Source organism: Dama dama, chromosome 23, assembly GCF_033118175.1.
Source record: "Dama dama isolate Ldn47 chromosome 23, ASM3311817v1, whole genome shotgun sequence".
In the NCBI taxonomy this organism is placed as follows: domain Eukaryota; kingdom Metazoa; phylum Chordata; class Mammalia; order Artiodactyla; family Cervidae; genus Dama; species Dama dama.
The window spans coordinates 43,105,546-43,125,394 of NC_083703.1; the positions used below are offsets into that span (position 1 = coordinate 43,105,546).

Sequence of the window (19,849 nt, forward strand, 5' to 3'; positions counted from 1 at the left end):
CTGACATGACACGTTCACTTTAAGCAGCGGCTTCTGGTTTTCTGTGTTCAGAGCAGAGCAGCTACAAGGAGTGAGATGTGAACTCAGAAGTTGGGGAGCTTGAGGCCCAGGGGATGCCCTGCCTCTGGGGTGGGGCCTTCGGGTCCCTGGAGGCTGGGTTGTAGGTTCAGTGTAGCCTTTCACATTTAGTTATTATTGTTATTAGACTTGTTTAAAGTTACCCGGAGACACTTTACTCAGCAAGGGAGGCATTTAAGTTGCGCTCTTGGAAGATGAAATAGTATGTTACATCTCTACACCTCAGTAACATTTAAGTGGCATTTAATTTTGAAGCAAATGTGAATCAAAGAACCTCCCCAACCACAAAGTCGCAATAAACATTTTCTAGTTCTATAAATGAGGTAATAAAACCTCAAGGAAACCGGCATGGTTTTTAAATTTTTGTAACATAGTAATAGTAACATAGTAGGAGCAATAGTAACATAGTAATATTAATAGTAAAATAGCAAAGTGGATCCTAACTTTGAAAACAAAGGAACCACAAATACAGCTCCTCTGGAGACTGTCAGCTCCCCAGTTCCCATGAGGGAGACTTGGTCCCGAAGGCCCCACCCGATCACTCATGAGACAGTTCAGATTCCCATTTCCGTTGAGCAGCTCTGACCCAACCCTCAGAAAAGGCTCAGGGGAGCGCCCTCCTGTGCATGTGACTCAGGCATCTCCTGGGTCAGAGACGGCAGTTCCTGGAGACCTTGTTTTGTGCCGTAGTTTGCTTTCACCATTGTGATTTTCTGCATTTTCTTTGTCATTGCCCCAGCGGTGCCCTCGAGTCCCCTGCTCCCGAGCAGCGGGGCGGGTCTCCTTGTGGCCTGCCCTCTGTCCCTGCCCCCTCTGGTGGCCCGGGCCGCCTACTGCCCTCCCCGCGCCGCCTCTGCTTGGGGCCTTGGCAGCGTTCCGACGGGGCTGGCAGGGCGTGCACCGCCCGCCCACTCATCGGCCTGTGTGTGTGCGCGCGCTCAGGGCGGGTGTGTGGTCTCCCCACAGGCAGCCCCCTCGCTGTGCCCTGACTTGGGTCCCCGTCTGCTCTGAGGGCCGTCCGGTCGCCCTCCTGCTTGGTTCCTGCAACCAAAGGTCTTCTGTGTCCGCAGCATCAGTGGCCTTTCCCAGGAAGGGTAGCTGGGCTGAGGCGACATCCTCCGCCTCCCTCTCTCCTTGGGCAGCAGGAGGGTGGTCCTCGGGGGGCAACTCTCTGGGCCGGTGCTCATCCGGCTCAGCTGTGTCGGCCGCTGGCCACCACGGTCAGTTCTCTCCATGCTCACGGCCCTCTGAGCGTGTTGGTTGGTGTCTTCTATCCCGGCTAAGAAGTTCCTTGAAATACCTGGAAACCTGGATTCGGCTTCCTCCTCCCGGGGCTCCAGTGACCTGTGTGGTTGGTGCTTCTCCCACCTTCTTTTTGCCCGTCGAGGGCGCGCTCTCTGCTTTTCTGCTCCCTGCTGTCTGCTGGTCCTACTCCGTGCTCTGTGCTATTCTCTGCGCGTCTCTCCTCCCTGTGGTTTCTGTGATCGGGTCGCACCTCATGGGGCCGTTCTGCCTCGTGGCCCATGTTTTCCCCATCTTGGTGTTGCGTTTCGGGCCGTGGTTTCCCATCTGCGTTGACCATCCTCGCAGGCTGGAGACTTAGGGGGGCAGCTTCTACTTCCCTCATCTGTGGCGAAGCTGTGTGCTGGGGTTGGAAGAGCTGCATCAAGACCCTGGCCGGAGCCTCATGAGCTCAGGGCAGCTGCAGGCCTCCCAGCTCCAGACGTCTCTCTGAGGCTGTGTCCCCTCTCCAAGGCCGTGTCCCATCTCCGAGGCCGTGTCCCCTCTCTGAGGCCGTGTCCCCTCTCTGAGGCCGTGTGCCCTCTCCGAGGCCGTGTCCCCTCTCCGAGGCCGTGTCCCCTCTCTGAGGCCGTGTGCCCTCTCCGAGGCCGTGTCCCCTCTCCGAGGCCGTGTCCCCTCTCTGAGGCCGTGTGCCCTCTCTGAGGCCGTGTCCCCTCTCTGTGGCCATGTCCCTCTCCGAGGCCGTGTGCCCTCTCCGAGGCCGTGTCCCCTCTCCGAGGCCGTGTCCCCTCTCTGAGGCCGTGTCCCCTCTCTGAGGCCGTGTGCCCTCTCCGAGGCCGTGTCCCCTCTCCGAGGCCGTGTCCCCTCTCTGAGGCCGTGTGCCCTCTCCGAGGCCGTGTCCCCTCTCCGAGGCCGTGTCCCCTCTCTGAGGCCGTGTGCCCTCTCTGAGGCCGTGTCCCCTCTCTGTGGCCATGTCCCCCTCCGAGGCCGTGTGCCCTCTCCGAGGCCGTGTCCCCTCTCCGAGGCCGTGTCCCCTCTCTGAGGCCGTGTCCCCTCTCTGAGGCCGTGTGCCCTCTCCGAGGCCGTGTCCCCTCTCCGAGGCCGTGTCCCCTCTCTGAGGCCGTGTGCCCTCTCCGAGGCCGTGTCCCCTCTCCGAGGCCGTGTCCCCTCTCTGAGGCCGTGTGCCCTCTCCGAGGCCGTGTCCCCTCTCCGAGGCCGTGTCCCCTCTCTGAGGCCGTGTGCCCTCTCTGAGGCCGTGTCCCCTCTCTGTGGCCATGTCCCCCTCCGAGGCCGTGTGCCCTCTCTGAGGCCGTGTCCCCTCTCCGAGGCCGTGTCCCCTCTCTGAGGCCGTGTGCCCTCTCCGAGGCCGTGTCCCATCTCCGAGGCCGTGTCCCCTCTCCGAGGCCGTGTCCCCTCTCTGTGGCCGTGTCCCCCTCCGAGGCCGTGTCCCCTCTCCGAGGCCGTGTCCCATCTCCGAGGCCATGTCCCCTCTCTGAGGCCGTGTCCCCTCTCTGTGGCCGTGTCCCCCTCTGAGGCCGTGTCCCCTCTCTGAGGCCGTGTCCCCTCTCTGTGGCCGTGTCCCCTCTCCGAGGCCGTGTCCCCCTCTGAGGCCATGTCCCCTCTCAGAAGCCATGTTCCTTCGCTGTGGCTGTGTCCCCCACTCTGTGGCTCCAAGTCCAGGCTGGCTCAGGAGGCATCGTGGCCTGTGGGCCTCTGCCTACCAGGACGTCCAGGCCCCTCTCCAAGGTTTCCCTGTGGGAGAGGGGCTGACATAGTCCGCCCACCCAGCCCTCAGGGGCTCTTTGCCTGCCTCCTCCCTTCCCTCCCCAGGAAGTCAGGATTCCTGAGACCCTGCGCTCACAGCCCTATCTCCCACCCATCTTGTGACCCAGCAGGACTTGCTCAGTGATCCGGCATATTTTTCCTCTTTACAATGTAGCTTATGGTTTGGGGCTTTTTTTTCCTCTTGTTCTCTAGGTCACTCTGTCCGCTATCTGGAAGCAGGAAGGTTCAAAACTCAGGGACTACAGGAACCTGAGGTCAAAGGTTAAAGATCAGCCATGCCTCTTAGTGGATACTGTAAATCTCGTGGCTGATTCCTGACCCTGGGGAATACTGTTCAGGGCAGCCCCGCACCTCTGTAGACACCACCACCCCGATGAAATCTGAAGACCCAGTGGCCTGGCAAGGACAGCTCATTCGGCTGGGGCTGGAGGCGAGCTGTCTGCTCCTGTGCAGGAAAGCTCTGGGGGGCTTCTCACCCTCTGTCCCAGCAGGGAGGGGGCTTGGTCTCTCACTGACACCCCGCACAGGCTGACAGTTAATCACCACTGTCCCAAGGTCAACCCATTTTCGAGTGCCCGTCACATGCAAGGGCCTTCAGTCCTGGTCACCAGACCCAAAAGAGCTCCTGTCTTGGGCTGTTCTGGACACAAGGGCGCAGCTTTTCCACTGAACCTTCTGGAAGAATCTGCTCCTGGTTAGCCTTTGGCACCAACCTGGACGCAGCAAGCACAGGGCTCAGGCATGTCTGGCTCCAGTTGCCTTACTTGGCTGTCTTCTGTTTGTCTTACAGGAATAAAGAAGGACCCGACCCAGGCCTTTGTGCCCAGGACTGTCATGATCGGGGGCAAGGTGAGGTGACGGCTTCTTTGCTCTTGCTTGGCGTTGGGCGGGAACATACAAACCACCATGCTTTTCCGCAGTGTCCCTGTATCTGGGCTGGACGCTGCGGGTGGCTAGGCACCGACCTGCACACAAAGCCCAGAGGTCCCTGCCCCAGTGATGCCTCTGGGCCAGGACATTCAGGTGTCTCATCAGCTCGGCCACAGGACAGGAGCTGGATGGGGCCCCTGCCTGCCCAGGGCAGTGGGGTCCTCAGGGCCAACCTCCAGTGGGGAAGCACCGTTCCTCATTGTGATTACCAGCGTTCCACACGTCCCATGCACTTTTGTGCTGAGTGGACACCGGTCACTGGCTGCTTCATCAGCTAGATATGGGCCTGCTCTCAGCCTGGCCTCACGCATTTTATTTACCACGGCATGTGCTTTAGGATATGTGATCACAGAGTCCCAGTGTGTCGCCAGGGGGCATCGGCAGGTCCCACCACAGGTCTCTGGACTCTAGGCCCCATGTCCTCCCCCTCCGCCACTTTTCCAAGGAGCCTGGGCACGGCTGCTTCATGGGGGCTGCAGGCGGGCCCAGGTTTGTTCTCTCCTGCGACTTGAGCACCTCCGCAGATGGAGGCACCCTGTGGGCTCCCCCAGCTCAGACAGCAGCTCACACCTGCCTTTTTCTGTCTCAACCACCCCACCCCCCCCCAACCCCCGACTCCTGCTGTTCCTGAAACAGATTCTGGACAGTACTCTGTTTCATTTGTCAGTATTTCCATACGCATTTCTCAGAGATGGGGACTGTCAAAAAGTTTTAAAATGTTTTTTTAGAAATGAGAATCTAGAGAAAAAAAGAATCGTAGAACATCTGCAAACCTGTTGCCTGACTTTTGCTAAACCTTTTCGAAGTAACATTTCACCCCTAAGAACTTCATTAGTTGTCTTCCCCATGACGTTTTCCTGCAAAACCACACAACGCCACCATCACAGTTACAACACTTGACAAGAATTCCTCCACATCATTAAATATCCAGCCAAGGCCACATGCCTGGCTGTCTTATTAGAAATCTTGAGTTTGTTTGAATCAGGATCCAGTGAAGTTCTCACATGGCGCTGGGCAGCTGTGTCTCATCCATAGGTTTTCATCCACATCCCCCCTTTTTTCCTCTGCAGTTTTTTACAGAAATTGGGTTGTCTCCCCCAGACCATGTCCCTCTGGTATCTCCCAGAACCTTCATGGGTTCCCCGTGTTTCCTGTAGGTTGGTAGTCAGTTCTCAGGGGTCCTTGTTCCCTCTCTCCATTTCTAAAAAACAAACTAGAATCAGGAAACCAAGCTTGAGGCTGACTGATCTGTGCATGTGGGTGGGTAAAGGGCTGTCACGAGAGGCACTCATTAGGCACCCAGGGGGCAGCTGGGGTGCTGTGCCCTGTGGGCCCGTCTGTCAGGTTGAAAGACACACAAGGATGCCCTGACCTCAGCCCCCGTGGGGCCCCCTCCCACCAGCCGAGCCACTCAGCTGGGCGCGTCCAAGCCGGGCTCCAGCGACCCTGCCCTGAGCACAGGGTATGTGCTGTGTGCCCCTTTCCCTGTTGCAGGCAGCGCCCGGCTATCACATGGCTAAGAAGATCATCAAGCTGGTCACGTCCATTGGTGACATCGTCAACCATGATCCGATTGTGGGCGACAGGCTCAAAGTGATCTTCCTGGAAAACTACCGGGTGTCCTTGGCCGAGAAAGGTGAGCCTGCCCTACCTGGATGCAGCGGGTGGTCCTTGCTGGTCAGGGCCTGTCTTGCCTTCAGGCAGATTAATGGCCCTGACACCACGTTCCCCAGCTAGAGGGGCCCCGGTCTGGTAGCCAAGGCCCTGGTCTCTGTACTTCCTGCCCTCCCCTCCTCGTGCCTCTGCCCCTCAGCTTGGCCTTCCTGCCCCTGGGCTCGCTCTTGGTGGCCCATGCCACCATGAAGGTTCTGGGAGATACCAGAGGGACATGGTCTGGGGGAGACAACCCAATTTCTGTAAAAAACTGCAGAGGAAAAAAGGGGGGATGTGGATGAAAACCTATGGATGAGACACAGCTGCCCAGCGCCATGTGAGAACTTCACTGGATCCTGATTCAGTGGGGTGCCTCCCACCCTTCCCCTGCCCCAGTGATGCTTCTGCTTGTCCCCACCTGTTCACTCTGGCCTGCATCTGCTCTCGGGGCGTCTAGCTGGGGCCCTCCACTGTGGGGGTCCTAGGTATGTGTTGCCACCCAGAGAAGGGCCTGCGGCCACATGTGGCTCAGAGCAGGGTTCTTCTGAGCTGGACTGGCCTTTCTAAGGCAGCCGCTTCTAGAGACCTGGCAGGAAGTGCTAGGAAACCTGAGCCTGGAATCGTGGCCCAAGTTGCAGCCCCTCTGGTCCAGGGGACTGTACGCTGCCCTCCAGCGTCGGTGGAGGGCAGGCTCTCACACTCCTTCCCCCTCCAGTGCGGCCGGGTCACCATCATCCCTGTGGTCCCACCACTGCCCTGGACCATCTGTGGCTCCAGGGTTGGGTTGTGGTTCGTGCTTCACTGAGCTTCTCACAACATCTCAAGCCCTATGCCGCCTGGAACTCCCAGGCTAGCTCCTGCACTTCCTAGAAGTGACCTTGGGGACAGCCTGGGGTCAGGCCTCATGCTCCCCAGCTCTTGGACTTGCTATGGTCATGTGTCCACCATCCTGTCTGCCCGTGTCCCTCTGCCCGAGGGGCCGGGGGTGTCTGTGTCTCCATCCCAGCACCTGGCCCTGACCACGAAGATGGGGCTGGATCCTGGACTTGGCTGACCCCGAGTGGCCACTGGCTGGGTCAGGGAAGCAGCATCCGTCAGCCCTGAGGACCTGCTGAGGATGCGGGAGCAGGGTCGCCGAGGCAGGCAGGATGGAAGCCGTGCTCCTGCCGCCATGGCGAGACACAGGAACCCGCGTGTGGGAGAAGCCGCCCGGCTGCTGGGGGGTTGTGACTCGGCTGCTATGCCCAGGCTGTACAGAGGGACTGCCAGGCATAAGGCCATGGGAAGACTGTCCCCGGTCCTCTGCTCCTGTGAGAATTGATTCCTTTCAAAGTCATTTAAGGAGCCTATGGGCTGATGGACTAAGACAGCAGTGATGTCAGGATACAAGAGAAAGAATACCCAACCCAGCTCTGGTATGGCCCTGGTCCACAAGTTCTAGGACAGTGGTCCTCTGCCGCCTGCAGGGCTTCTCGGCGTCTCCATGTGGACCCACTGCCTTGGGCTGCCCTTGGTCGGGAAGGGGAGCTTTGTGGGGTGGGGGGCAGTGCGTGGTGTCCCCTGGCCGTTCCTGTTGCTCTTGTGCCTCCTGACTGACGGGTCTTGTCTGCGCCCCGCTCCCCGCAGTCATCCCCGCCGCCGACCTGTCGCAGCAAATCTCCACTGCGGGCACCGAGGCCTCAGGCACAGGCAACATGAAGTTCATGCTCAACGGGGCCCTCACCATCGGCACCATGGACGGGGCCAACGTGGAGATGGCCGAGGAGGCCGGGGCCGAGAACCTCTTCATCTTTGGCCTGAGGGTGGAGGACGTGGAGGCCCTGGACCAGAAAGGGTGGGTTCTTCTTGAGGCCTCTGTCTCCTCTAAGTGTCCTCACACCTGTGGATACCTTGAGGGGGTCCCGGCTCAGCCTAGTTGCCTGAAATCCCTCAGAGGACCCGGGGAGGCCGCAGGCACCAGGGGCTGAACCCAAATGGTGGGAACCTTGTCAGCCTGCAAGCACTGCCCCTTTCGGCCTTGCCCTGTGTCTGCCGCATGCCTCCGTCTCCCCGGATTCCCTGATGGCTCTCAGGTCCGACTTCACATGTCATTTTCTTCTGCAAGGTCCTGGCATGGACTGGGGGTGGGGGCTCTGTGGGACCCTTTGAGCACCCCCTCCTGGAGGACCATCTCAGCTACCAGATGTTTGTACCAGGAGGAGGTGGAGGTGATGTGCCCTCCGTGGCCAGCCCAGCCTGGCTGGCTCCGGCTCTGCCTGCTCACGAGTCCGCCATCTCCTGCAGGTACAACGCCCGCGAGTACTACGACCGCCTGCCCGAGCTGCGGCAGGCCGTGGACCAGATTAACAGCGGCTTCTTCTCCCCCAGGGAGCCCGACTGCTTTAAGGACGTTGTCGACATGCTGCTGAACCATGACAGGTGGGATAGGACCCTCGTCCCTCCCCACCACTGGCTCAAGACCACACATCATTTGGGGCGAAGCCTGGGCTTTGGTGAGGCTCAACCCCACCTCAGCCCGCGGTCAGAGGCATGGCCACATCCAGGCACTCGGGCTTGTGGGGCCTCTGACCGTGCTTGACGAGCCTCGGAGCCTGGTGATGGGATTGCATGACAAGCAGGAGGTGATGTCACGTCTGTGGGTGGATGGAGGTGACGTGCCTGGGATACAGGGAGCCTGGGTGTTAACTACTCCTGGGAGTCCAGGAGTGGTTCAGGTGGAAAGAACTTGTGAGGCTACAAGTCTCCACGTGGTTGGTGTTTTATGACAAGGCCACTGACACAGGGTGACGCTCCTCTGGGCACAGCCTTGCTCACTTGTCACAGGTCGACAGTGGCATCTGCCTTGACCACAGGCCTCTGCTCCACCCTGGTAAAAGGCGGGTCTGCTGAAGGCCGAGAATCGACCTTTATTCCACTTTCGGTTCCTGTGGGTTAGTCTGTCGTGTTCCAGTGAATGTCGTCTGCTGGCTTCTGTCAAACCCGATCATGCACATCTGGGGCTGGGCGCTCAGCCCTGCTGATTCTGGGATCCAGGAGAGACTTAACAGGGTTCTATGAATTGTGATCCTGAATCAATTGTAAACAAAACACATTTATGTGTCATAAATCCTGTACCACCAGTTGTCAGCTGATGAGACCTGAGAGGTGGAGCCTACATCCCCTGGGCCCCCCTGGAGGTGGAGGGGACCTTAGTCTGTGTTCCTCTAGCCCAAGGGCAAGGTTTCTTTCAACAGCATGGGGCTATAAGGTTTTTCTAGAGTAGTGTCTCCAGGACAGCACTGTTGCTGAGAGCAGCCACTGTGGCCACCCCTGTCCTGTGGAGCACAGGGACGCAGCCAGCCAAATCTGGGGGCCCTTTTCCTGACCTCCCATTTGCCACCCGCCCAGCCCAGCTTCCTGTCTCCCATTTCAGGTTCAAGGTGTTTGCGGATTATGAAGCGTACATGGCGTGCCAGGCCCGGGTGGACCAGCTGTACCGGGTGAGGTTCTTGGGCCCTGGCAGGGAAGTTGCAGGGTGGGACCGTGTCCTGCTGTCTCAGGCCACTCCCGGGAGCTCACACCTGACCTAGTGGCCCAGAGCAGGTCAGGCTTCTTCCTCTCTTGCTCAAGGACTGCCTCAGCTGGGCAGCTGCCTGGGCTATCACCTGGGACCCTTGGGGCCAGGCTGCTGTCCACACCAGCACACATGCCCCTGCAGCCTGGGCGCCGCCACAGAGCTGGCTCAGTCTGACCGCCTGCACGCGTGTGAGGAGGACATGAGGGGCATGAGGTCCGAGGCAGGAGACGCGGCTTGTGGGCAGCGAAGACCTTTGTGCTTAAAGGGAGGTGAATGGTTTCTCAGGCAGTGGACAGGTCACCAGCGAGCAGGGTGAGGACCTGCAGCTCCAGGGCGGGCACGCTGGAGCTGGCTCTCCACTGCTGCCCCAGGTCCCGCCTCCGTGTGACCTGCAGGGACCTGCACAGCCAGGGGAGCCTCCCGGGAAGACTCAGCTCCTGAGCCTGGGGAGGTGACGGGGTGTCATAGCCCGTGCACCTGGCCAGGCTTGGCCGCAGGAGGGGACACTGGCGACAGGGGCATGGGTGTGTAGTCGCTGCCCAGATCGGTAAAGCAGCTTTTTGGACACAGCCCGAGGGGCTTGTATCTCACCATCCCCCTCAACTCAGGACACAGCTCCTGAAGTCTCCTCCTGAGACAGGACAGGAGGGGGCCTGGGAGGCCAGGTGACCCCGGGCTCAAGGAGGTACCCTGACCTCCCTTCGAGGAGTGCTCTCCTGGCGCTGGCTGCAGTCTGGGGGCGAATCCCCTCCTGGCGGGGTGTCTGCATTGTGTGCACTCTGCCCTGGCGGGACCCCTCGGGCTCCAGGCCGTCTGCTCACCTGGAAGCTTTCCTGGTGGGTGGGCCCCCTTCCCAGTGAGCTCTAGCTGTGAGGGCCTGCCTTCCGTCAGGCTGCCCAGGGCTGAGCGCATCTGGGAACAGACTGAGGTCACTGAGCACCCACCTCCCTCTGCAGAACCCCAAGGAGTGGACCAAGAAGGTCATCAGGAACATTGCCTGCTCGGGCAAGTTTTCCAGTGACCGGACCATCACGGAGTACGCCCGTGACATCTGGGGAGCAGAGCCGCCTGCCCTGCAGGCCCCACCGCCCAGCCTCCCTAGGGACTAGGCCCCAGCCTCGGGACCAGCTTTCATCCCCTTGCTGATTCTGCCCGTTGTCTCCAAGCATTTTGCTAGCACCCTGCTTCTTTCAGTGCCACTTCCAGGAGGGTTGGGGGAATCGTGGTGGTGGCTTTGAGGGGCTGGGGTGTGGAGATGCCCCCTCACTGCCTGCCGGAGAGCAGGTCCCAAGCACTGACAGGGCTCGCCCCCTACACACCCCCACCCCCCAAGATGCCCACTCAGCTTCCCCACGGCCTTGTACAGACCTGTGTGAGCTCGTATTCAGTTTTGAGCCTCTGTACTCTGGGGTCCAGTCAGGTAGCCATGACAAAGCTTGGGCAAGCGTGTGTTTCTGCAGCACGCAGGCTGGCCATCCAGTCTCTCCCAGCCCAGCTCTGCCTCCTGGCCCTGCTGGGAGGGTCCAGGGCAACGGGCCGTGTCCTAATAGCGGCCATGTGTGCACCCGACCCGGGGTTTCCAGATTGAGCAGGTAGCAGGGCCCCAGGGGAACCGAGGGTGACATTGGTGAGGACACCTGTGTCCAGAACCAGAGGCTTCGGTTAGGACAAGGCTGGCTGGTGCAGAATTGGTTCAATTTTGCTTTTTCAAAAGATCTTTCACAAGGAAATGAAACTAGCTGAGGTTTTCCTTGTTTTAGCAACGGAAAATAGCACTTTTGAAGTTTATGCCTCGGGAGGCAATGCTGGGGTGTTTTCACTTGGGGTCCCCACCTAGCTGGATAAGGCTGAATGCCCAGCCCTGTGCTAGGCCTGCACCCTCCTTCTGCCCGTCAGGCAGGAGGCAGCAGGACAACCTAGTCTGGAAAAGGACTGGTGGGCCCAGAGGGGAGCCCACCCTCCATTCTACCCAGACGGCAGGCTGGCACCAGGGATGGCGGCTGAACGGTGGGAAGGATGAAGCCTGGGAGCAGGCGGGAGCTGGGGACAGAAGCTTGTGGAGGCTCTGCACTCTCACATGCTGGACCTGGGTGGCTCGGGGCTCTGCCCTCACCCCACCAGAACTGGGGGGTCTGCAGTCGCGCCCCCAGCACCCACTGCTGCCCACTCTTTAGGCTAAGTGTGACCGTCACTGTGCCCCTCGCTGTCACTGCCTTGTGTGAGAAAGCGATTAAACCTGCTTGTGCTCAGATGCTCTGGCCTCTGTGTGTCTCTGCACCCAGGGTGCTGCGTGTCCCAGCCTGGATACACTATGGCCCACCGCTCCGGGACTGGGGACAGAACGTTCTCTCACCCAGCCGCTGTGGCACTCGGAGCCCCGTGAGCCTGAGTCATCAAACCCAACATTGGGAAAACGTCAGCTGGGTGTTGGCGTTTTGGGTGTGAATTGTACTGCTCTTTTGCACCTGTCTTTTGCCACCCACTCCTGGTCCTGGGAAGTGGAACTCCTGGGGACCAAATCATTCCCCTCCCCAAACTATATGGCTGCAAGTTAAATAAAAAAACCCAGTGAGATGTGAGCTCAGGGCTCAGTGTTACCCAGAGAACCCAAGTGTTGGAGGAGGGGCACCTGGTCTCGGGTCTGGGGCGGCTCCCAGGACACTTGCTTCCACAGGCTGTGACCACAGATCAATGTGGGCATCTCGAGCTGTTCTTGACCACAAACTGACTTTGTGACTCAACAAAGGGTCAGTCCTACTCCACAGTTTAAGCTGAGCTTCTTGGACTGAGGTAATAAGCAGAGACACCCCCAGGCAGAGACATGTAGCCCTAATTATCTGAAAGGTGTCGAGGGCGGGAGCTACCTGCTCCGCAACCTTGTTATGCTTTATCTTCAGGCTGTCAGACCTGTAAAAACACCAACAGCTTGTATTTTTACTTTATATCTTACTTTATCCTCCCCACCCACCCCCCACCGTAAAATCTGAGGCAACTTACACTGACAAAATTTAAAGAAAAACAGGATGAAGGCTTGAGCCCAGGCAGAGCAAGCGAAGTGTAGACAGTCTCAGATGGCCTCGCTGGTCAGGACGAACAGGGGACATGGCTCTGGGCTGCGGGGCTTCCAGGAGCCCCAGTGACAAAGCCCGAGAAGCCCCAGGGGGCTGCCCTGGCCACATGGGCTTTGTGCTTTAGTTACATGAAGGCAGTGTCAGATCAGGATAGGCATCCCAGAAAGCCAAGGGGACGTGAAGCTGAGGACCAGGTGGCTGAGAATTGCCATGGGCAGCTCTAAGGTGTTTTGAAGAGGGTGTAATCTCCTGTTTCTGGGCCTCCAGCCAGTTCACAGCTGCTCACAGGCCAAGGGCAGTAGGGGAGAAGGCAAATAAGCTCCTCCCCACCCCTGGGAATTTCTGCACTGACTCGAAAGTGTCAGAGCCTAAGGATCTAGGAGAGGAACCTGCCTTTAGGAGAAGGTGAAAGTTACTCAGTTGTGTCCGACTCTTTGCGACTCCATAGACTGTACAGTCTATGGAATTCTCCAGGCCAGAATACTGGAGTGGGTAGCCTTTCCCTTCTCCAGGGGATCTTCCCAACAAGGATCAAACCCAGGTCTGCATTACAGGCAGATTCTCTACCAGCTGAGCCCCAAGGGAAGCCCAAGGAGAGTGAACCAAAGTCCTCTGCCCTGAGACCAGCCCTGTACTGTATGGCATGCAGCCCCCTTAGAAAGACACACACCATCTCCCTCTGGGGGTGAGAGGAGGGTGGTGAGTGGGCACTGGTGTTGTGCGTGGGAGGTGGGCTTGGCCAAACGCCATGAACAGTGAGTGAACAAGCTGACACTTCCAGGTCAGAACGGGAGTATGTGGACTCCAGCAGCCTGAGTCCTTTCACACGTGGCCAGGGGCTCGTCCCGGGTCTCTGAGGGAATCCCCACTGCCCATCCATCGACATAGCAACATTCAATGAGCTTGTTAACTGTAAGGTTGAAAGGCTCACCCACAAAGACCTGGTTTTAGGAAAAGGCCATCTGCCCCACCGGAGAAGACAACCTCCCCATGAACATACCTCCGACACAACACCCCTCCGCGGGACCTCAGTGTCTGCAGGAGCGGGAAGAAAGCCCGCAATCGTTGGCCTTACAGAGCCACCCCCTCCTCACATGGCTGGGTTCAGAGAGTGGCATGGGGCTGTGGGCACAGCCTGGACACCGCTGGAGGCAGCAGTGAGAAAACAGATAGACCACCACCACGATTTTATTCTTAAATAAATGCTCAGTCTAAGGCCTGGTTAGGCAGACAAGTGGGTGGACATCAGAGGAAGGCAGGTCGCCGGCCCCTCCCCAGTGGGGAGCAGCGGGGCGGCCCAGGGAGGCAGGGACACTGAGGAAGGCAAGCAGGGTGGGCAGGGCAGGAGGGGCTGGTGGAGCCATGAGCGTCCATTCTGGAGGGAACAGAAAGAACCCACGTTTGCCCACGTTCTCAAGGGTGGTGCCAGAAAGCTCAGCATGGTCCCAAGACCCCTCACCTCCTGTCCCAGGCTCCCCGTGCCTGGCTCAGGAGGTATGGGATCGACTAGCCAATGGCCAGAAAGTTCTGTCACTGTCTTCCCAACAAGCCCTCGGGCTGAGGGGCAGCATGAGGGGGAGAGGGTCACATGCCGCCTCCGCGTGGTCCACAGAGACCCCTGCTCCCCGCCACTCGGGACAGTGCCTCAGGTTTGCCAGGGCCTCCCCTGGCATCTGTGTTCCCTCTCCAGGCGCATCTCTGGGGGGCCGGGCTGGCAGGAGGAAAGGGGGACGAGGGCAGAGGCCTTCATGTTCCCAGGCGGCGAGCAACTCAGTGCTGGCGTCCTGGTTCCGACTTCCCCAGGAACTCCCTGGAGCAGAGGAGAACACCTGTCAGCCAAACCCCTCCGGGCCAGATCAGAGATCCCGCCTCCCACCGTCCTCCCACAGCCTACCCGGGAGGCTGCAAAGAAGCTCCAAGGACCACACCCTGCGATGCAAAGGGGCAGGGCGCCAAGGGCAGCGCCAAGTCAAGTCCTGACAGGGAGTGAGGACAGGTCACTGCACCCCGATGCTGGAGCGGCTCTCTGGTCTACATTTTCTGTGATGTGTGCCTTTTACAGGGAAAAACCACAGTCCCAGAGCAATGCCATTCTCTTAGCATCCCCTCTCAGCAACACACATTCCATGTGCCAAGAAATGTCAAAACCAGAGAGCTGTGCCCCTGGGACTTCGAGGGCCTCACATACCAGTGGAGTTCCCCAGCACACATTTCGCCAAGGGCTGATTCCAGCAGCCTGGGCTCAGCAGAGGCCCCGCAGCCGGGACATGGGGACAGCCTGCACCCCTGAGTGGGAGGCAGGGAGCGTCTGGTCCATCGAAACCCTTCCCTCTGCCATCCGGGCACCCTCATTCCCAGGCTTGGGACAGGTGGCTGGGCTGCAGCCCACGTGCCGGCCTCCCTCCCTGAGGCAGCTGGGGGCCAACAGGCTTTAGGGGGAGCTGGCCCAGACCTGCATCACCCCTACCACACAAACCCCATGCAGGGGCAGTGACCTGACGGGCCTGTGGGAGGGGACAGAGGGGCCTGAGCACAGCAGCCGTGGTGTCCTCACTGCCCGACCACACACAGGGGACCGCAGCCCAGCAGGCCACACATGCTGACACCAGACCCCCTTGACCAGCCCAGCACGACTGTCCCAGCTGTGGCACAGGGGCTTGCCCAGCTCCTGCATGCCATCCTGCGTGGCGGATGAGGGTAGCGCCTCACCTCAGGATCCGCGGGAGCTCGGGGCTCTTGTAGATGTACTTGTGTCTGTAGCCAAGGTCCGAGTGGAAGGGGATGAACTGAACCTTGAAGTCCCGGAAGCTGCGTGATGGCGCGGCGATGTTGTAGAGCTGGGGGAGGGAAAGGAAGGTCGGCGCCCGGGACCTAGGGTGACCTGCCTCAGCCACAGGACCCTTGGGCCACCCCTCAAGACCCTCTCTGTCCTCACCCCGTCTCGAGACCAGCCTTCCTCAGGGGCCCTCAGCACCCTCAGGCCACCTGCCCTGGGATGCCATGGTGGCCTGAGTGCCCAGGGCAGCCTGACGGCTCTGTCCCAGGGCTGGGTGGGTTGTATGCCTGGGTCAAGGCCCATCTACAAGCTGGCTCGGGGTCTGTGGCACCTCAGCCCCTCCTTCCATCCCTAGATGGCCAGGTCCTAGGCACAGACCTGTTCGGAGGCAGCCTGGGCCCGCTGCCCTCTAGCCTGCCCCTGCCCCTCACCACTGCCATGGTCAGAGGTGCTCCCTCCCACCCTACTCCCTACCTACCAATCTAATCCTGCTGCCTGGCAGCAAAGGCAGATGCAGCAAAAGCAAGCAGACGTAGAGGCCCCACAACAAGAGGACGTCTGAGGATGTCAGCCCCATCCCAGAGACAAGAGAGTATGTGAGAGTTCTGAACCACCAACCTCCCCTACCTTCTCCCTCACAAGGGGCCCGGCCGGCAGCGGGACCCTCTTCCACACCTGCCTGGCCCGAACATGAGTCTGCCTGACACCCACCTTTCTGCCGAGCTGGAAGGGCACGACCGGGTCGTCCTCGGCGTGCAGGATGAGCAGGGAGCAGGAGATGTGCTTCACACTGTGGGAGGGGGGAGGGAGAAAGGCACTGGATGGCCAGGACGGGCTGGGCCTCCCGGGTTCCCAGACTGCCGGCAGCAGGGCCCAGTGAGGGAGCACACTTCACCATGGTGCGGAAGGGCTCAAATTGCCAGGCACTTTTAATACAGAACTAGCAACTGATTTCTTAGATGTTTCCATCAGTATCTGTTCTAGGTGACAAGTGTCAATCAAATCTAGAGATAAATTCATTCACCAAATCGGGTCTCTGAATATTTCCTGGAAATGTAAAAACAAAACAAACAAACTTTGCCAGTACACTATTCTTAAATAGTTACAAAATGATATTTACAAACCAAGTAATGGGTGGGCCAGGAAACTTACCGCAAATGAACATTGCTGGACATCGGCTGGCAAAAGAGCCACCCTCTATTTCTCTTTTGTGTATATAGCATTTAATTCCTGAACGTTTCAAATAAAGGAACATTCTCAAAATGGTCACTGAATCCAAACCCTTCAGCAAACCGCCTACCGAAGGACAGGCTGCAGGACTGGTAGGCCCTGGGCGAGCCTAGCTGCCCCTCACTGAGGCTTCCCGGGGAGCTGGTGGACTCAGCAGACACCTGCTACTGGCGATCTCATGCTGATCTGGGGCTTCGTGTGGGCAGCCCCAGGGCTGGCAGCCCCCTGGCAGGGGGGCTGATGTGGGGCTTCGTGCGGGCAGCCCCCTGGCAGGACGAGGCCTGGGTGTGCGCCCGGCCGTCTGGCAGGCTGCACTGCTGCTAGTGGCACACAGATCACCCACGCACCACATTTTACTCCCACGTCGAAGTGCTTGCCAGTGTGCAAGACATGCTTTGACATCCTACATCTTTTCATAAGTTCCACCTGCCAAGCTGGTCCTTTGTTTCTCCAACCCTTGAGGTCTAGCTCACATGCAGTCACCTTGGCAAGTATTTGGGAACAGACCTGCCCACCAAGCAGGGGCTCCTGACTTCCAGGGGATGAGGATGGCCAGGCCCCCCAGCATTCATGCTGGCTCAGCTGGGGGACAGCCACAGGGTGACTTTCTCATTGTCATCACTTTTAGAGGAAATCCAGTTTATTCAGGTAATTCTTCTTTTAAAATGTAGATTTTTAAATGCCCCCTGAATATTCAGATAAAAATTTTCTTTTTTTAGAATAAATTAAGGCCATGAAATAAAGATATCACAAAGATAATGTTACTTGAACGTTGTTCAAAGAGAGTCCTAAAAATAGAATATGTAACTTCTAGTTTACTTAACAGAAATATTTTTAATATTAACCTTCAGAACATCTTTCCATAACTAAACACAAATCAAATGGCTAAGGCAAAGTCATTTTTTGAACAACGGTTACTCTTGCTACTTTAACACCTGTTCAGGAGGTCTGGTTTTGACAAATAATTTTCAAGTAAAACAGTTCTATGGACCAAAGAATACGCTGTTTTCCTATTTCTTTAACTCTACAGTCTTTCCACCTTCCTACTTCCCTTTCTCTACCTGACGTTCCCTTTATGGAGATGTGTTGCTTAGAAAAGACCCCTACATGTCCAGAATCCCACCCTCCTTGGTTAACATGACTCAAGACGCTTATTCTGAGGGTTCTTGGGGTTCTTCTAAATTCTCTCCCACAGTACTCACTTTTCATCATTTGCAAACTGAATTCCACTGCTTGTGATGGGATCAAGGAAGAACCAGTCAAACCCAGGGAAGTATCGATAGATCTGGAGGTGACATGTTGACAAGGAGAGATTCAATTACAACACCGCCATGGGGCTGGGGTCACCCCTGCTTCCAGTCAGGCTGACTGGTGGACCCAGAGCTGGGGCGGATGGGTGGTAGCCAAGGTCACCCCTGCTTCCAATTAGGTGGCCCCAGAGCTGGGGGGGGATGGGCAGTAATATACCCCCATAGGGGCCAGGGTCACCCCTGCTTCCAATCAGGCTGACTGCTGCCCCAGAGCTGGGGGGATGGGCGGAACTATACCCCTGTAGCTGCTTCCAATCAGGCTGACTGGTGGCCCCAGGGCTGGGGGTGGGTGGGGGGTGGATGGCGGTCCTGCTATCCCTCCCCCCACCTTCAGACGCCTGGCTCAAGAGGCCCCAGACTGGCTGCGGGGGATTGCCCACAAACAGGGCTCCCACACCCGAGACTCAGGGACCAGGCTTGCCACACACAACAGGCCGCAATGCCCAAGAATACGGTGGACCGTGTGATTCGGGAGAAGAGCAATATCAAAGAACACACAACAAAGGACTCTTCTGCCTGCAGCAGGCAGCGTGAGGTCAGGCAGGGCCGACATGGTGCCCCTGGACACACAGAAGCAGTGGGAGGAGGAGGAGGAAGCAACAGGACACAGAGGGGCCCCCCCGGACCCAGCCTGTAAACGGAGGGTCTCAGGCCTTGAGGCCAGCCAGTGAGGACCCAACAGCACGGGATTCCCACCAAGGGTTCTCTGGGGCGCATGGCAGCTCCACTCCCAGCCCGCACTGGGCCCCAGGGGCAACAATGCCAGGTGGGCAACCTGTGCCATGGGGCAAGGCCTCCTGTGGGTCTAGCCTCCCTCAGACAACCTGACTGTGACCACACCCTTCTACCTGGCACGAAGCTATAAATATCGTGAGTGGCTCTGCAGTCAGGCCAGTGCCCAGAATTAAATGAGAATTAACTTTCAATAACGTCTATATTTATTAGAATACTTAAATAATTTTTATGACATTTTAATTTACTTATATGCATATTTACTCATAATCATTTTTATATGTTATAGCTATTACTTCCATTATATAAATAAGTCTGTCTTTAATAAGCTCTGTACTTGCCACTGAGAACGGATGGCTCTTGGCTTCTTCACGGATATTAGTGAATGGAGATTCCAAGATGAGGGCATCTGGAGGAGTCTCTAGATAAATAAGACCAACAGGGAACTGGGAGGTGAGCAAGAAGCCCCAGCGGGACACTCCTCATGCCACCACCCCCTCAACAGGACCACGGACCCCAGGTGCCCACGTGGCTGGCCCTGCCCCTCAAGTCCTCCCCTGGGGTCACGTGAGGGAAGTGGTCTCAGGAGACCCTGAGAGCCACGTCTGCTGAGACTGCCTGTCTGGAGCCCAGCCCCAGTCAAGGCTCTGCCAGTTGCCAGAGAATCTGGGGAACAGGGTCAGGCCCTCAGGGGGTCTGCTCAGGCCCCCATTTCAACCCCTGGCTCTCGTCTCACCACCCCGCTCATCCACCACCACCCTCTTCATAAGAAGCCGGCAGGGCCTGGAGCACAGCCGGTGCCCGAAGAGCCCTCCTGCGTGGGAGCCAGGCCACGCCCGTGGCATAGGACCCCACGCAAGCGCCTACCTCGCTCACAGAGGCGCCGCACCAGGTTTGTGGCCACTCTGGAAAGAGGGAAAAGTTCAGTTGGATCATGACAAAAACTATTGCAGACAAGACTGTTCCTGGGGAAGCTAGGACCGGCGCGGTGACGGGTGGGGTTTTGGGTGGGGGTGCACAGGGGCCTGGTGGCCAGCCCCTCCAACAGGGACTCCGTGATGGCACCTCCACGGCCCCGAGGCACGTGCTGCGCCTCACCTGGAACTGCCCCTGCAGGCTGCACAGCGACGCCCCAGCTCACACCTGGTCCTACAGACGCAGATGGGAGGGGCCCAGAGCACTGCGGGACCCAGGAAGCCCTGGCGGTGGGGAGGTGGCCCCTGAAGGGGGCAGCACCTGCACTCTGCCCAGCCTAGGCCTCCTGCCTTCCCAGGACCAAGCTGGGCAGGTCCAGGCAAACACCCACGGCGGGACGGCCTGCTCCCCTCTGGCCAGGGCTCACTCCACCCACAAGGACGGGGCAGGGGGGCCAGTCCCAGACACCGCCCAGCCTGCAGCCAATGTGTCCAAAGAAAAGGCAGCAGGAAAATAGAGTTGCTGAAGGTCTGGGGCGCCTTTACACTGGCCCACATGGAACATCAGAGCG

General features: G+C 58.5%; 2 protein-coding genes across 3 annotated transcripts in view; one reads left to right on the forward strand and one right to left on the reverse strand.

Moving 5' to 3' along the window:
- PYGB (glycogen phosphorylase B) overlaps positions 1–11,495 on the forward strand; it is a 35,234-nt gene extending 23,739 nt beyond the window's left edge. Inside the window, exons 15-20 of one of the 2 annotated variants that reach the window (XM_061126509.1) lie at positions 3,896–3,954; positions 5,530–5,671; positions 7,315–7,522; positions 8,056–8,106; positions 9,101–9,167; positions 10,201–11,495. In XM_061126509.1, the coding sequence (XP_060982492.1) occupies positions 3,896–3,954; positions 5,530–5,671; positions 7,315–7,522; positions 8,056–8,106; positions 9,101–9,167; positions 10,201–10,353 (680 nt within the window). In that variant the 3' untranslated portion in view covers positions 10,354–11,495. Of the gene's footprint in view, positions 1–3,895; positions 3,955–5,529; positions 5,672–7,314; positions 7,523–7,971; positions 8,107–9,100; positions 9,168–10,200 lie in introns of both variants that reach the window. The other variant, XM_061126507.1, reaches the window with a different exon arrangement.
- A 1,990-nt stretch (positions 11,496–13,485) lies between these two features.
- Positions 13,486–19,849, reverse strand: part of ABHD12 (abhydrolase domain containing 12, lysophospholipase) — a 56,368-nt gene continuing 50,004 nt past the window's right edge. The window contains exons 8-13 of the mRNA XM_061126510.1: positions 19,231–19,268; positions 18,705–18,784; positions 17,524–17,606; positions 15,803–15,881; positions 15,025–15,152; positions 13,486–14,125 (exon numbers count right to left, since the gene is read on the reverse strand). Of these exons, the coding sequence (XP_060982493.1) occupies positions 14,086–14,125; positions 15,025–15,152; positions 15,803–15,881; positions 17,524–17,606; positions 18,705–18,784; positions 19,231–19,268 (448 nt within the window). The 3' untranslated portion in view covers positions 13,486–14,085. The remainder of the gene's footprint in view (positions 14,126–15,024; positions 15,153–15,802; positions 15,882–17,523; positions 17,607–18,704; positions 18,785–19,230; positions 19,269–19,849) is intronic.